At 45.0% G+C, this 15,494-nt stretch overlaps 1 protein-coding gene across 2 annotated transcripts; it reads left to right on the top strand.

The window, feature by feature from the left end:
- The first annotated feature begins 2,330 nt into the window (after nucleotides 1-2,330).
- Nucleotides 2,331-15,340, top strand: col6a2 (collagen, type VI, alpha 2). 2 transcript variants are annotated; one of them, XM_061694565.1, is made up of 32 exons: nucleotides 2,331-2,580; nucleotides 4,042-4,130; nucleotides 4,283-4,383; nucleotides 4,558-4,701; nucleotides 5,393-5,755; nucleotides 5,858-5,878; nucleotides 5,953-6,018; nucleotides 6,129-6,227; nucleotides 6,329-6,355; nucleotides 6,442-6,468; nucleotides 6,587-6,631; nucleotides 6,769-6,822; nucleotides 6,897-6,959; nucleotides 7,031-7,093; nucleotides 7,213-7,266; nucleotides 7,339-7,374; nucleotides 7,456-7,518; nucleotides 7,636-7,698; nucleotides 7,796-7,858; nucleotides 7,937-7,999; nucleotides 8,082-8,132; nucleotides 8,206-8,304; nucleotides 8,396-8,458; nucleotides 8,576-8,611; nucleotides 8,691-8,736; nucleotides 8,823-8,975; nucleotides 9,045-9,139; nucleotides 11,297-11,478; nucleotides 11,586-11,764; nucleotides 11,842-11,880; nucleotides 13,279-13,622; nucleotides 14,470-15,340. In XM_061694565.1, the coding sequence occupies exons 2-32, from the start codon at nucleotides 4,055-4,057 to the stop codon at nucleotides 14,734-14,736; spliced, it is 3,045 nt and encodes a 1,014-aa protein (XP_061550549.1). In that variant the 5' UTR covers nucleotides 2,331-2,580; nucleotides 4,042-4,054; the 3' UTR covers nucleotides 14,737-15,340. The 2 variants fall into 2 exon arrangements, with proteins under 2 accessions (XP_061550549.1, XP_061550550.1); XM_061694566.1 differs by lacking the exons at nucleotides 13,279-13,622; nucleotides 14,470-15,340 and adding an exon at nucleotides 12,076-13,272.
- Nucleotides 15,341-15,494: the final 154 nt, after the last annotated feature.

Raw genomic sequence — 15,494 nt, 5'->3', positions numbered from 1 at the left:
CTTATAACCTCTGACTTCTGTGTTCAAGGCTAAGAGAGAACAATTTTCTCTCACAATTGGACCTCCATGGATACACAAAATAGAAACCGCGTTTGGCTGTGTAAATCGCGACGCTCGCCACGTGTTTCCGCTTAAAAGTTCACTCTTGGCCTACTGCGCAGTTCCAGGGAGACTGTCTCAGCGTTGAGTCACGTTTGAGGCTTGATTCCGAGCCACTGTTTTATCCCTGTATTCATTGGTGTGTTTGAGCGTGGGTGCGCGCGCATGTTTAATGACACTCATTTTAGTTTTCGATATCGCGAAGATCCTGAGCGTATAATCAGATCATTCAGCCGTGTGTGTGTGTGCCTCGATGTTTGTGTATGGAGGACTGCTCCTTTGAAATTTGTCTTGGCCCGTAGCAGTATTTCCTGAGACTGCACTTCCTCCTTCCCCCTGTTTTCCAAAGCTGCATGGAGGCCTTTCGGCTTACCCTCAGACCTCAGCGCAATCTACTCTCCACAAGCATCCAGTGCGAGCGACATACGTTGAGCACATGGACTTGACCGGGCGCGCAGCGATTTAACCACTCTCGGCTGCTTTTGCCTCAACGGAAACCGCATCTGGAGAGAATGAGATCAGAGATCCCAAAGAGAAACACGGTCAAGAGGAGCATACGTTAGATTATCGCAAGTGTACGGTCCGCTCGGACTAAAACGGAGCCTTTTGCGCATGGCGGCGGCGGCGGCGGCGGCGCCGCTGGAAAACATCTCAACGTCACAAAAGCAGTGTCGGTGTAGCAAGAGGATGTGCATGTTTTGTTTGGCCTTCAGTGTGCGCATTGCGGTGCACATACGTGTTCTGCTGTCATGTTTCGTCTGTGTGCAGATAGGAAGTGAGGTTGCAGTTGTTTGGAGAGAGCTCAGCGATACTGGAACTGTTTATGATCCTGGGACAGATTCTGCAGAAGTCCCCTGCGGACTGAAAAGTCTTTTTGGTGCATGTGAAAGAAATTAAAGACAGAGAGAGTTTGTGAGAACTACAGAGGGAGTGAAAAAGAGGGAGGCTGGTTTACTCTTATTTGGGGGAGAGGGCCATTCCTGTTTTCTGAGTCACAGTTTTTAAGAGGGACCAGAACACCCCCTCCAACACTTTATTCCGCCATCCCATGCACATTGCTCTACTCCTCTTCTCTTTTTATGGAAAAACTTTTCCATAGCTAAGACAGAGACGAAATTCACTGGTGAGTAGCTGGACTCCTCCTCCTCCTCCTCTTTTTTTTTTTTATTTTTTATTTTTTTTATCCTCATCATCCCCCCTCCTCCTCGGTTTCCTGAGTAAAATGCTCCCAAATGCCATGCGCCCAATTAGATACGGACTCACAATCCACTATGCTTCCCCATCACGGACATTGACAAAGTTGCAATGTTCCGATTGTAAAGTTGAGAGCCATTCATACAGCTTTGCGTGCAACAGGTTTTAGCGAAATGTCCACTCAATGGCCCCATTCACGACCGACCAGTGACAAGTCCGTTGACGGGAGCGCGATGGTTTTGAGCAAAGATATTCGATTACCGTCGATTACAGCTCTTCCATTGGCACGCTTTTGTCAAAACAGACCAAGAATCGAAAATTCCAACACAACTGGCATCATTTGGTTTACGCCTTGCGGAAGTCAACCTCTTTTTTTGACTGGACACCCATCCCCATAAACTGCCGGGCCAATGGCGACTACGGATTTCGTTCGTTCGTTCGTTCGTTAGGAAAGCGTGTGGAAAAGCAAATATCCATAACATCACATAAGCATATGAAGAGAGATCAGATCAGCAAGCAAATGTTGCATTTGACCGTGTTTGTTTCACTGTATGGTGAAAATCTTCATCTCATGCGCTAAATTGATTCATGTAACAGATGCGGACAAGCGTGTAATAACCTTTGACCTTTGTGTTTTTTGGGCTGCCTAGCACATTAGTGGCTACAAGCCACCGCGAGGCCCTTTCAGAAATTCAAGCAAATTGGACAAACTGACATGATGGAACATGTGCCGCTGCAGCTGCTGCGATGATGATTATTAAAGAAAATAAATAAAACTAAAAATGAAGGGGAGAAGGAGAAGCAAGCTATTCCCCTCAGAAAACTGAAGGAAAATATAAATGCATGGAAAACTATACTTAGGTGCGGCAGTGGTGCGTTGAGGGGTTAACAGTCATTTTAAGCTTTGGCACAGTTCCTTACCACAGTGGCCGGTGTTACAATGGGCCTGCCGTGCAGAGCCACGGCGCCCCCAAGTGGACTCTGGCGAGCCTCGGGTGCGCGTACGGGGGGGGGGAGGAGGGATCAGCACGTTCGGCTCGGCTGGGGCTGCGCCGGGACAGGAGAGCGAGCGGACGGACGTTCTGTTCTGCGGAAACTAAACGCGTGCCCAGGACTTTATTTCACGTTTCTCCCCACTTCTTTTTTTGTTTTGTTTTGTTTTAGTTTTTATTTTTTTCTGTCTCTGTGTTCCCCCCTTTTTTTTTTTTTTTTTTTTTTTACCGAAATGAGGAAATAATCCACACCGGACCAGCTGTGCACAAAGTCTTCAAGTTGGAACTGTTTCGGGTAAGGTGTACTTTTTTTATACATATATATATAATGCACAGCAACGTGCATTTATTTCATTCTTGCTTTTATACGTCGAACGAGGTCGATGAACTGAGTGCTTGCTCGTCTTTCTGGCAGAGAACAAAACTTCATATGCGACTTTGTTGAATTCGTCAAATTTCTCAAACTCTTTGTCTGGTCTCTATCGTCTCTTCATATGCGTTTGCGTGGTTTTCACCTGCGTGGAGATTTGAAAAAAAATAAAATACAATAATAATAATAATAATCATCATCATCATCATAATAATGCGTGACTTTCCCGGTCAGGCACTGGACAGAGGAGTGGAACATCTGCAGGAGCCAATTCGTCCGCATCCTTTTTACTTTTTTTGTCCGCTAGAGGGAGACACAATTAGTGCCCGTTTTGGAATGTTGAGAAGGAGAAGGCCCACATACGAGGCGCGATGACATTACGTGTTCCAAATTGTATTTATTCCACTCCTGATCGTGGGGATTGACTAGGAGGAATTATTGCTTCAAATCTTTAATATGGTTAGGCTCAACGTTTCTGAGCTTCGGGTTTTCAATCTCGACTCCGGCCTTCCTGTGAGGACTTTGCGCGTTAGGTTAACCGAAGATTCGAAATACTCTGCAGTTGTAAAGCTGAGTGTAAATGGTTATTGGTGTAAATTCTACGTGCCCTGTCACAGCTTTCTGTCAAAGGTGATAAAACCAAATCGTTTCGGATTTTTCCAGATTTTGGGGCGACCAGTGGCCCTGTATCTACAGTATATTAAAAAAATAATAATAATAAATATTTAGGAGTACTATTGCTCATCCCCACAACCACGGGTTGCATTCCATGTCCTTTTTAGCATATGTCGCGGGCTGCTGACAAATGGACAGAGGGCCGCAAATGGCCCCCGAGCCATTGTTTGGACATCCCTGATTTTTGCGTTTTCAATTAACCTACCCGTGGCCTGTTATTGGAAAGCGGGAGGTGTACCGGAGTACCCGGGGAAAACCCACGCAGGCACGGGGGGAGAACTCGCAAACTCCACACAGGAAGGCCGCAGCCCAGAGTTGAACTCACGACCTCCGAAATGCGAGGCGGTTGTGGTAACCAGTCGTACGCCGCGCCCCCTCGACGAGAGCTGTTTACTTGAATATTTGCGCGCCACAGTTTCCCATCGCTTCTGATTTCAAATCAAATTTGATGTTCAACACCGTGTGTGCGTGCAATCAATTGCATGTTTTCCAAGTAGCCCATCTTTTCGTGTGAAATAAAGCCCAACTTTAGAATGATGCCATGTTGGAAAAGTAGAAAGGGGAACTAGCGGTAATCTAAAAGCATCAAACTGAGGCGCTGTGCACCGGTCCTTTAGTTGCGGTATACAGTATCAAGTTTTTCAATCTTCCCGTGCTCACTAATAAAAGGGTTGGCCTCACGTCTGCGTTTTGTCACCTTCTGTACGACAGAACGGAGAAGAAGATGCAGGGGTCGAAGGTCATCGCGCTGTGTCTTATTTTCGGAGCCCTGAGTAGCGCCCAGGTACCCGAATGCAGCAGTAAGTGGATTTGAATCTCAAACTTGAACAGCTACAGTTGTATGTTGTGATACTGGGGGGGTGGGGGGGGGGGGGGGGTATTAGTCACATAATGGAATGTGTTCTCTGAATAACGTCTAGGCACTTACTGTATACTTTTGATGAACCCCCAGAGAAGAGAGACTGTCCCATCGACGTGTACTTCACCATTGACACGTCTGAGACCATTGCCCTGCAGGAGACTCCCCCTGGATCACTTGTGGAGAGCATTAAGGTGCATTTTTAACGGCCACTCCACTATACAAAGTAAAGCGTAGCACTCTTTTTTTTTTTTTTTTTTTTTTTTTGGCACAAAATGTTCTTTTTTTTTTTTATGTGTTGACATTTTTGGGCGTTTGCAATTCGTACTTGAGAGTTCTTGAGAGTTAACGATTTCTTTCTGTTGTAGCTCTTCAGTGAGCAATTTGCAGATCGTTTAGAGGCGGCCGAAATTCGAGGTTCTGTGCGAATCAGCTGGAATATCGGTGGACTGCACTTCTCCCAGAGGCAGCAAGTGTTCAGCCGTATCGGATCCAAGAGTGATTTCATTTCTGTAAGTACAAATTAAGACACCCTCATAATAGACTGTGCTTCATATTATCACGATAAACGTTCATGCGCTGGTCCTGTAATTTGCTTTATGTTTTTTCATTCCTCCTGAACTGCGGATGGAGCTATCTTAGTGGTGACGACAGAGCTCGAATTTCATGAATTAAAATTTCAAATGGACTTACTTTGGCAAAAGCACTGTTTGCTCACATTTCATGCCCATATCGAAAAAAAACCAACAACAACAACTAGTTTTTGAAAGATTTTTTAATGCATGTCATGTATTCAAGTTGAATGTCCTACATTGTGTTCGTGCGTAACAAATTTAGATAACAACGTAGCGTTAAAAATGGGGTATCGTTGGATGTGGGTATGCAGTTCTTTTGCCTTACTAATCAGCCACACAAATATTGCCATGACCCATTAAAAGCATGCAATTTGAACACACCCTATTCTACAGGATAATCGCTCAGGATAATCTTTTAGCAACAGCCGACGATTGGGCGTTTGCAGACATTGATCGGAAATTGGGGTCAAATTCGGACAGTTTATCGGTATGTGTGTGTACCCCACGTAACGTTTCTTTCAGAAACAAATTTAGTGTTGGACATACATCCATTGGCTATGTAGGAAATCAAAAAAAATCATCGGCCTTTTACAGCTGGTAGGCTAATAAGCCACAACTCTCTTTCCAGGGCGTCAGGGGAATCCGTTACCTCGGTAAGGGCACCTACACGGACTGCGCCCTCACCAACATGACCCAGGAAATGCTGCGCTCACCCGCATACCCCAGCGCCCTCAGATTTGCTGTGGTCATCACCGATGGCCATGTGACCGGAAACCCCTGCGGGGGTATCAAAGTGGCAGCGGAAAGGGCGCGTGACGAGGGCATCCGTATTTATGTGGTGGCGGCATCCAAGAATATCGATGAGACTGGTCTTAGGGAGATTGCTAACTCCCCAGCGGCGGTCTACAGGAGGGACTTCACGGCTGTTGATCTGAGCTCCGGAAGAGCTGTCATCCAGACGGACACCATTGACCGCATCATTAAGTCTATGGTGACTAAAACCCAAATCCTCACATGTAGCTTCATATACCCGCAGACTAAACTGAAATCCCCTCCCTTTATAACACTGTTTCTTTTGTCTTTTTTTTCACAGATTCATCAATCATACGTGGAGGTAAGACAACAGAACGAAAAGATCCCAACTTTCCCGAACGAGACCTCACTCATTTTTGGCCTCATTTTCTACAGTGCTACAAAGTGACATGCCTCGAGACCGCCGGCCCACCGGGTCCGTTAGGCCACAGAGGGCAGAAAGTGAGATTTGCAAATACACTTCTCCACATTGTTCGTCGATCGACGCATTTTCGGCTTTCATCTTCCTCAACTGCGCGCCTCTTTTTTTTTTTTTTTTTTTTGCGCTGCAGGGTGCTAAAGGAGACAATGGTGATCCAGGTCCGAAAGGACAGAGAGGCCGTCCAGGTGACCCAGGTATCGAAGGGCCCATCGGTCAGCCCGGTATCAAAGTACGACGCAAATCTTCCAACACCCATTGATTATTAACAGTACGAGAATGTCAAGTTTGCTGTATCTCTCATTCTCTGTTTTTCTCTTTACCTGTGTGAAGGGAGAGGCAGGACTTAAAGGCGACAAGGTGAGGCTTTTGTCTTCATCCGTTACAAATTGCTAAGCAAAGAATGATGAAGCTGAGTGACCATTCCTGACTCCTTTTGTTTACAGGGAGAGCTGGGAGCTCAAGGGAAAAAGGTACATCTTTGTTGTGGTTCTTTGTCATTTTGAAGAGGATTATGAAGTGGAATTGTTCGCCTGTCATTCTGGGTTGCGTGCATTTGTTTCCTTGATTCTATCTTCTTCTTGTCGGCAGGGCGTAGCCGGTATCCCAGGACGCAATGGGACAGATGGACAGAAGGTGAGAATACAATTGAAGTTCGACACCTTTTGATTTTCACTACCAAATGGAAGGATTGTTTACAATAGTCTCCCCCAAAGAACCCTTACCTAGCGTGTTTGATCGGCCATTTGAGATTTTCCTACCTTTCCTTCCAGGGTAAAATTGGACGGATTGGTGCGCCCGGCTGCAAAGGAGATCCAGGAGACAGAGTATGATGAAATTGTCAGTGAATCCTTGAACAGGTGTGTTCTGACCGCTTTAAAAATCAGTTGGATACTCGCAGGGTTCTGATGGTCACCCGGGAGATGTCGGTGAACGTGGTCTTGCTGGAACTGCTGGCGATAAGGTACACAAACGAAACTCCAATGAAAGAAAAATGTATCATCAGTAACACTTGTTGTAATTCTGTGCCTGTAGGGAGATCCTGGACGTCCTGGAAGATCTGGTCCTCCTGGCATTGCTGGTGAAGCCGGACCAAAGGTAATGAAGATGATATAGACTAGACGCACATCGAGAACTAACCCATACACCACATTGATTGACGGAGGTGTTGTTTGTGTTTTTTTTTTAAAACAACATCTGTGGCACGTTGTTCACAGGGAGAAAGAGGAAGTCCTGGATCGCCCGGCTTGCCTGGACTGAAAGGATCTGGCGTAAGCCTACCAAATATTACCCCAAACATTTCAGATTCTTTAGCGTTTACTCATCTGTGCATTGTTTTCTAGGGCACCCCAGGTCTTGCTGGAGCGAGAGGAGAGCTTGTAAGCGCAACCAATTCACGACTTGGTTTTCTTACTTTGTTTTTGAGCTGGTTAGGATTTTGCACTGTTTTTGTGTTGTAGGGGAGGCGAGGAGATTATGGACCCAAGGGTGCTCAAGGACCAGATGGAGTCAGGGGAGACAAGGTACGACTTAGTGTACTTTCACAATAGCACTCTTTACGTCTGTTTCAGGGGTGTGGAGGCGCTGTGTTTTTGCGATACATTCTTCCACTAATAATGCGTTTTACTCTCTGTATTTAGGGGGAAATGGGATCAGAGGGTTTGAGGGGCCTTCCAGGTGAATCAGGAAACAAAGGCGCCAAGGTCGAGATGACATTCGCTAATGTTTTTAAATGGGAACAATAACCTTTAAATGAGTCAATGTATTTGGCCCGTTTTCAATCGTCTCTCGTCTAAACAGGGGGACAATGGTCTTCCAGGCCCCAGAGGACCACCGGGCACATCAGGAGAGTCGGGACGAAATGTAAGTCAGATGGCTGGTTTGGGAATATCACCAAAAGCTGTACTTTCGGACATGCACTCTAGTTTGTTTTTGTCGTAGGGTACACGAGGTGACCCCGGTGATGCTGGACCAAGAGGTGACCCAGGACAAATTGGACCAAAGGTGAATGTCTATCTATTTTCATCTCATATCTATAATAATGAGGCATGATAAGTGTTTAATTGTTTCTTTCACATCAATTCAGGGAGACCCCGGAAGACCTGGCTTTAGTTATCCTGGACCAAGAGGATCATCGGTAGCAAAAACCGGCACACGTTTACACACACGTGCTAGCAGCTGCAGCACAACATTTCACGACTTTTCTGTAGGGTGAGAGAGGAGAGAATGGAAATCGAGGACCTCGTGGTGGCAGAGGAGACTGTGGTCCCAAGGGCGATCCTGGAAATAAAGGAACCCCAGGAGAGGCAGTAAGTGTTTGTTTGTTTGTTTGTTTGTTGTGCGAAGTCTTTGTATCGTGCAGGTGTAAATAGTAACTTTTTTTTTTTTTTTTTTCAAAAGGGTGAACCAGGACCTCAGGGTGAGCCTGGACCTAGAGGACCTAGAGGAGTCCTTGGGCGTGATGTAAGTAAACAAAAAAAATGCATCAAATTAAGGCCCCACCTGATTATGATGGCAGGGCAAGAGACACACATGTAATATGTATGTATAATATGTTCAATTTCATCATTTCTTCTTCAGGGAGATGGTGGACCTGAAGGAGACCCTGGCCTCACTGTAAGACTATTATTTTATCACGTCACTTCAAACGTGTAAGACATGATTTATTGGATATAATGAACATTTCTTCCTGCAGGAATGTGATGTCATGAATTACATCAGGGAAACGTGTGGCTGCTGCGGTGAGGCTCCACTGCCATCAATGATCTCATTGGTTGGATCATCTGACTGAATGTCGCATCCTTATAGGTTGTCTTTCTGTCTGCAGATTGCGAAAAACGGTGCGGCGCTCTGGACATTGTGTTTGTGATTGACAGCTCGGAGTCAGTTGGCCTGACCAACTTCACTTTAGAAAAAAACTTTGTCATCAACACCATCAACCGACTGGGATCCCTGGCCAAAGACCCCCAGTCAGAAACAGGTAACCCTTTGTCAGCTCAAGCTTCAGATTTGTCCCACAACATGTCTCTCAACTTGATTATGTTTCCAGGCACAAGAGTGGGAGTTGTTCAGTACAGTCACAGTGGAACTTTCCAGGCCATTCGGCTCGACGATCCCAAAATTGATTCACTCTCCTCTTTCAAGGTCTCACCCAGATGTTGAATCTTCACATGTTCATGTTGCTCAATTTAATTCTGATAATCACGACATAGAATCAGGCTCTATAGGTTGCATTTGTCTTTTGGGATGGGGGTAGGTCAGACTCAATGACTCGTTACTGTAGTTCCTGGCGTATTGATTATTTTATTACAACCCCAATTCCAATGAAGTTGGGACGTTGTGTTAAACATAAATAAAAACAGAATACATTGATTTGCAAATCATGTTCAACCTATATTTACTTACACTACAAAGACAAGATATTTCATGTTCAAACTGATAAACTTGATTGTTTTTGGCAAATCATCATTAACTTAGAAGTTTACGGCTGCAAAAAAGCTGGGACAGGTGGCACAAAAGACTGAGAAAGTTGAGGAATGCTCATCAAACACGTGTTTGGAACATCCCACAGGTGAACAGGCTAATAGGGAACAGGTGGGTGCCATGATCGGGTAGAAAAGGAGCTACCCTGAATTGCTCAGTCTTTCACAAGCAAAGACGGGGCGAGGTTCACCTCTTTGTGAACAAGTGCGTGAGAAAATAGTCGAACAGTTTAAGGACAATGTTCCTCAACGTACAATTGCAAGGAATTTAGGGATTTCGTCATCTACGGTCCATAATGTCATCAAAAGGTTCAGAGAATCTGGAGAAATCACTGCATGTAAGCGGCGAGGCCGAAAACCAACATTGAATGCCCGTGACCTTCGATCCCTCAGGCGGCACTGCATCAAAAACAGACATCAACGTGTAAAGGATATCACCACATGCGCTCGGGAACACTTCAGAAAACCAATGTATACAGTTCGCCGCTACATCCGTAAGTGCAACTTGAAACTCTACTATGCAAAGCAAAATCCATTTAGCAACAACGCCCAAAAACGCCGCCGGCTTCTCTGGGCTCGAGCTCATCTAAGATGGACTGATGAAAAGTGGAAAAGTGTTCTGTGGGCCGACGAGTCCACATTTCAAATTGTCTTTGGAAATTGTGGCCGTCGTGTCCCCCGGTTCCAAAGAAGAAAAGAACCATCCGGACTGTTATGGATGCAAAGTTCAAAAGCCAGCATCTGTGATGGGTTAGTTACAATGGCATGGGTAAGTTACACATCTGTGAAGGCACCATTAATACTGAAAGGTACATACATGTTTTAGAGAAACATATGCTGCCATCCAAGCAACGACTTTTTTGTGGACGCCCCCGCTTAGTTCAGCAAGACAATGCCAAACCACATTCTGCACGTGTTACAACAGCGTGGCTTCGTAGTAAAGGAGTGCGGGTACGAGACTGGCCTGCCTGCAGTGCAGACCCGTCTCCCATTGAAAATGTGTGGCGCATTATCAAGCGTAAAATACAAAGACGGAGACCCCGGACTGTTGAACAGCTGAAGCTGTACATCAAGCAAGAATAGGAAATAATTCCACCTTCAAAGCTTCAACAATGAGTGTCCTCAGTTCCCCAAACATTTATTAAATGTTGTTAAAAGAAAAGGTGACACAGTGGTAAACATGACCCTGTCCCATCTTTTTTGGAACCTGTTGCAGCCATAAACTTCTAAGTTAATGATTATTTGCTAAAAACAATACGGTTTATCAGTTGAACATTAAATATCTTGTCTTTGTAGTGTATTCAATTAAATAGCGGTTGAACATGATTTGCAAATCATTGTATTCTGTTATTATTTATGTTTAACACCACGTCCCAACGTCATTGGAATTGGGCTTGTACATTAAGATGGCAGACTGTAAACGATTACCTTTTGAGAAAACATGAACAGATCATCATTGCTTTGAGCTTTGTTGACCAGAGGCTCCTGTGTGGAGTTAATCCTTCAGGTGCTTACTGAGCAGAGGTCTCACCTGATGTCATCCATGACCTGGCTGGTTTTTGTGTGACTACAAAGACAACTTTCTCTAAAAACATTTGGTCACACTCCAAACAAATTGCATAATGACTCCGGAATTTGACTTTTGAGGTTCGACTGTTATCTGTTTACCGTTACCCTATAGCTGTCAACTCTGATCAATTGCAATGTTTCACTTGGCACAATTGTGATTAAAATACAACATAATCCTTGTTTGATGTAAATGAATAACGAGCCTCTACGGTGTGCACACTAACCACCTGTTGGTTGTCTTCATATTCAGGACGCAGTGAAGCGCATGGAGTGGATCGCTGGAGGAACATGGACTCCATCCGCTCTGAAGTACGCCTACGATAATCTGATCAGGGACAGCCATAGAGCCAAAGCCAACGTCACCGTGGTGGTTATCACCGACGGACGCTTCGACCCCAGAGATGATGATTCGTTGCTCACCTACCTCTGCAGGTGCCTAGCACTGGGAATGTGTTTGAAGATGTCACATCAGCATTTATGTAAAAGCAAGGATTGATCGAATGGTTGATTCGGACCTCCGCTCGTGTGTGCGCGCGCAGTGATCCCAGTGTCGATGTGAGCGCCATCGGTATCGGAGACATGTTCGACCAGGTTGAGGAGAATGAAATTCTGAAGAGTATCGCCTGCCAGAGGGATGGAAGGGTGCTGGGCATGAGGCGTTTTGCCGACCTGGTGGCTGAGGAGTTCATTGACAAGATTGAGACAGTCCTCTGCCCGGGTACATGGAGATTAACAAGGCACACTATGTTTTATAATAGTAAATCTTCACTAATTCTGCGTCTGTCTTTGATTCAGATCCTATTGTCGTATGCCCCGACCTGCCGTGTAAGACAGGTAAGCTTTTTAAGGGTTTGACAAATAGGATAAATGACATTTGTCCGATTTCTGACACTTGCATACACTGACACAGACTAACTCTGGTTTGAAAGTGAGTGCACACGATGAAAGTCAGTGTGCCTTGAGCGTCTTATTGTCTGCGTGGTGTTCGTGGGACCCCGCCCACTCTGTTATTCCGCCCCCTTGTTGCAGGAGGGCGCTTCACTTCAAGGCAAGGCCCTCCCGCATGGAGGCCTCTGGCCGAGGAAGGCACCCCCTCATTGGCCCCTACCTCTTTGGAGGGTGTCGCCGGCCTTCTGAATCAACTGGGCAAGGAACAATATGGTGTTGGCGTGGCAACCATGGCATACACAGCCCAACGAGCAAAACTCACCAAGGGAACAGAAAGGCAGCAGTGGACCCAGCTGTTCATCGACTCCTTCAAATATGTCTATGGGGACATAATGGGAGACCCAGACAAAGCTTTAGGGCTCTGCTAATGCTACTACGCTAACCCTGCTACCTCATGATGAAGGATGTCAATGTGTTTAATGCTGGACTTAGAGATCTTAACAACACTGCACCTTTTAATCCAGATACGTGCAATATGCATTCGGTCAAATGTGAGCAAATCACACGACATTATGATGGTCTTTTCATGTAACGGCTCCATGCCAAGTGTCCCGAAAGCAAAACAAAGAATTCTTTCTTTATTTCTGAAGTACTTAACCTGGGACTGTGTCCAGGGAACTTAAATTATGACGCGTAATGGATGTCATCCATTTGTCGGAAGAAAGTTGTATAGAGCCATTCATGCTTCTCCTGTGGAAGATGGCTTTGTGATGAAACCATATTTCCATTGTGAATCGCTGGCTCGCGGAAATACTCAAATGACTTCATATGATTTGGCATTTTGTACATATCCATGGTCGCAGCCATTCATTTTTGGCCTTTGCTATGTGAATGAATCTCGCTGATCTGCCACAAAGGTCATATTACACTCACTATATTATGTATGAATCAGAAGATGTATGGTGTTGTTTGGATTACTGTAATTTGGGATGTAATTATGGTGCCTTAATCTTTTTAAGAGAGTTCAAACCACGTATGGTTTTTATATGTGCATGTTTTTTTTGCATGTGGCTTGGCTTATATAGAATAACTAAGACAATTGATGACAGGCTTTCATCACAGCTCTTTTTTTTTTATCCCATTAGCTCAGTGACTGCAACTTGCAAAGGTGAATTTTGAATAGAACTGGATGCATTCCTTCATCGTTATATACTCTGACCAAATAAATTGGCATCGAAAGCAAATACAGTCGTTTCCTGGTGAAGATATGGACTTTCCAGCAACTATAATCAAGTGCCCACTGGATTCCATATCTGAAGTTTAAGACGTGTGTGTGTGTTTCAGAGCCTGCTGTGGCCAGCTGTGTGCAGCGGCCAGTGGATGTAGTGTTCCTCTTGGACGGTTCTGAGAGGATGGGACTGGAGAACCACCGGCGGGCTAAGGAATTCATTGATAACGTGGCCCGCCGCCTCACCCTCGCGAACGGCCAGTCAGATGAGAGGAATGCCCGTTTTGCGTTGGTGCAGTACGGCAGCCCGACAGAACAGCGAGTAGAGTTCCCACTCACACACAATCTGACGGTGATCTCTGACTCGCTGGCGAGAGTGACCTACATGGACTCTTCCTCGGCTCTGGGCAACGCGATCATCCACGCTGTCAACAATGTGGTTTATCGATCAGGTCCACAGGTAAACAGAACACACACTAACGCTGTCTTTGAAAGAATGGTCTGACTTTTTTGCATATACAGTATGCGCTCATACCCCTCACATTACCTCATATGTGGGTCATCACCTCTGAGAATGTTTGCCACTTGCTGGACAATGCCTCCGGTCCAGAATGCTAAGAAATTGCCAAGATACACCCTTAAACCCACCAGACCACATATTACCATATGAACCCAAGCCACTCAATAAACGATTGCAAGCCATTTTGGCTTAAACATAGGTCAACAACAGTATTTTGGACTCTGCACCTTTTGATGTGAAATAGATTTTCTCCAGATATTCCGGCTTCCTGTCACAGTTCAAAAGAAGTGTATGCTAGATTCATTGACAATTCAAAATTGCCCATAAATGTGAGTGGTTGGGCCATTTTGACAGTCTTCACCTTTAGTTGATTAAACAAAACCACATACTATGAGTCACAAAACTCACTTACCCTTGTTGTTGTTCTGACTCCTCACATCAAGCAACTCTGTAATTAAAAACAAAAACAAAAAAACAACAAGAACAACAACAACGGCTGTATGCTGTCTGTGTCATCTGTTCTCATTACCATGGTGATTAAAAAAAGATGTTTTAGAGTTTCTTCAGGCCTCTGTGCTTGTTGACAAACTTGCGTTTTCACAGTGCACATTATCCCCGTGACTTTATAGAAGCCCTCGCTCATGAAGTCACTCTCAAAGAAATGTTTTATTTTTTTCCCCCCACACTCGGACATAAAGATCACTTACGTACTTTGCACCCGAGATGGCTCTTTGAGACTGGCTCTCATTTGAACAGAAATCTAGACTGTTCCTCATTTGTTTCGCAGGGGAACCGCTTGGCTCGTCGCAACGCCGAGCTAGCCTTTGTGTTCATCACTGATGGCATTACATCCAGCGAGCAGCTGGATGAGGGCGTGTCCTCGATGAAGCGAGGCGAGGGTGTTCCCACAGTGATCGCCCTGGGGAGTGACACAGACGAGGAGGTGCTGCGGAAGGTGGCGCTAGGCGACGTGTCGTCCATCTTCAGAGGCGACGACTACACCGTGTTGAACAAGCCGTCTTTCTTTGAGCGTTTCATCCGCTGGATATGCTAGTGAGGAACTGCAATGCTCTATGCCATAGAATTAGAATTTGTAGAATGAAAGAAGGTGCAGTCCTTCAACGTACACGTGAACACAAACACACCAACCAAACCTCTATGAGCATTATCATTACCGAATGTAAAGCACTGATGCAGCTTGATATCCCTCTGATATGGCGGAGATTGGTTTACAAAAAGAAACGATCATTCAAGTTGGGTCAACCATCTGTCACTAGTTTGTTCTATTCATTCTAACTCTATGGTTAGCAGTCCAACCTAAAGACACTCATCAAAGATTTGTATGATATGCATTTGTACGAAATAAATTTGAGACTTTTTTTTTTCTTTCTTTTCTGTCTCACTGTTGTCACAATGTCAGTATTTACGAAAAAAGGTGCTAAAGTGGAGAAAAGGACAAAGCCATTTTTAGTTCTGAGGACTTTTTACAATACTATACTGTAAAATAGTTTGCCAGGGGAATGAAAACAATCTCTCATATCCCACATAAATGCCACAGGATCAATCACGCAAGATTATACACATCCACACAAATCCAAAAAACAGCAAGAACATCTGTAAACATGAAATCCAAATAAAGCCAAATGTGGTAACTCCAACTGTGTCGTTTGTGTTTAAAAATCCTTGGGCGTTGCTCAGTGTGACCCACGGTATTAAGGTCAAGGTAGGTACTTTGCGTGTCACGTGTACAATGTGCAGCAGAATTTGAAAACAGCCATCATCTTCATGATCAAGATCATCTCAACTTTCTTT

This window comes from Phycodurus eques, chromosome 13 (assembly GCF_024500275.1).
Source record: "Phycodurus eques isolate BA_2022a chromosome 13, UOR_Pequ_1.1, whole genome shotgun sequence".
Taxonomy (NCBI): Eukaryota; Metazoa; Chordata; class Actinopteri; order Syngnathiformes; family Syngnathidae; genus Phycodurus; species Phycodurus eques.
The sequence above is the reverse complement of the archived record's forward strand: the minus strand, read 5'-3'. Positions and strand labels throughout refer to the sequence as shown.

Coding starts and splice junctions, on each gene's coding strand:
- col6a2 (XM_061694565.1), top strand. CDS start 4,055: ATGCAGGGGTCGAAGGTCATCGCGCTGTGTCTTATTTTCGGAGCCCTG. Junction 8,612..8,690: donor AAGGAGACCCTGGCCTCACT/GTAAGACTATTA, acceptor TTCTTCCTGCAG/GAATGTGATGTCATGAATTA. Junction 9,140..11,296: donor ATTCACTCTCCTCTTTCAAG/GTCTCACCCAGA, acceptor CTTCATATTCAG/GACGCAGTGAAGCGCATGGA.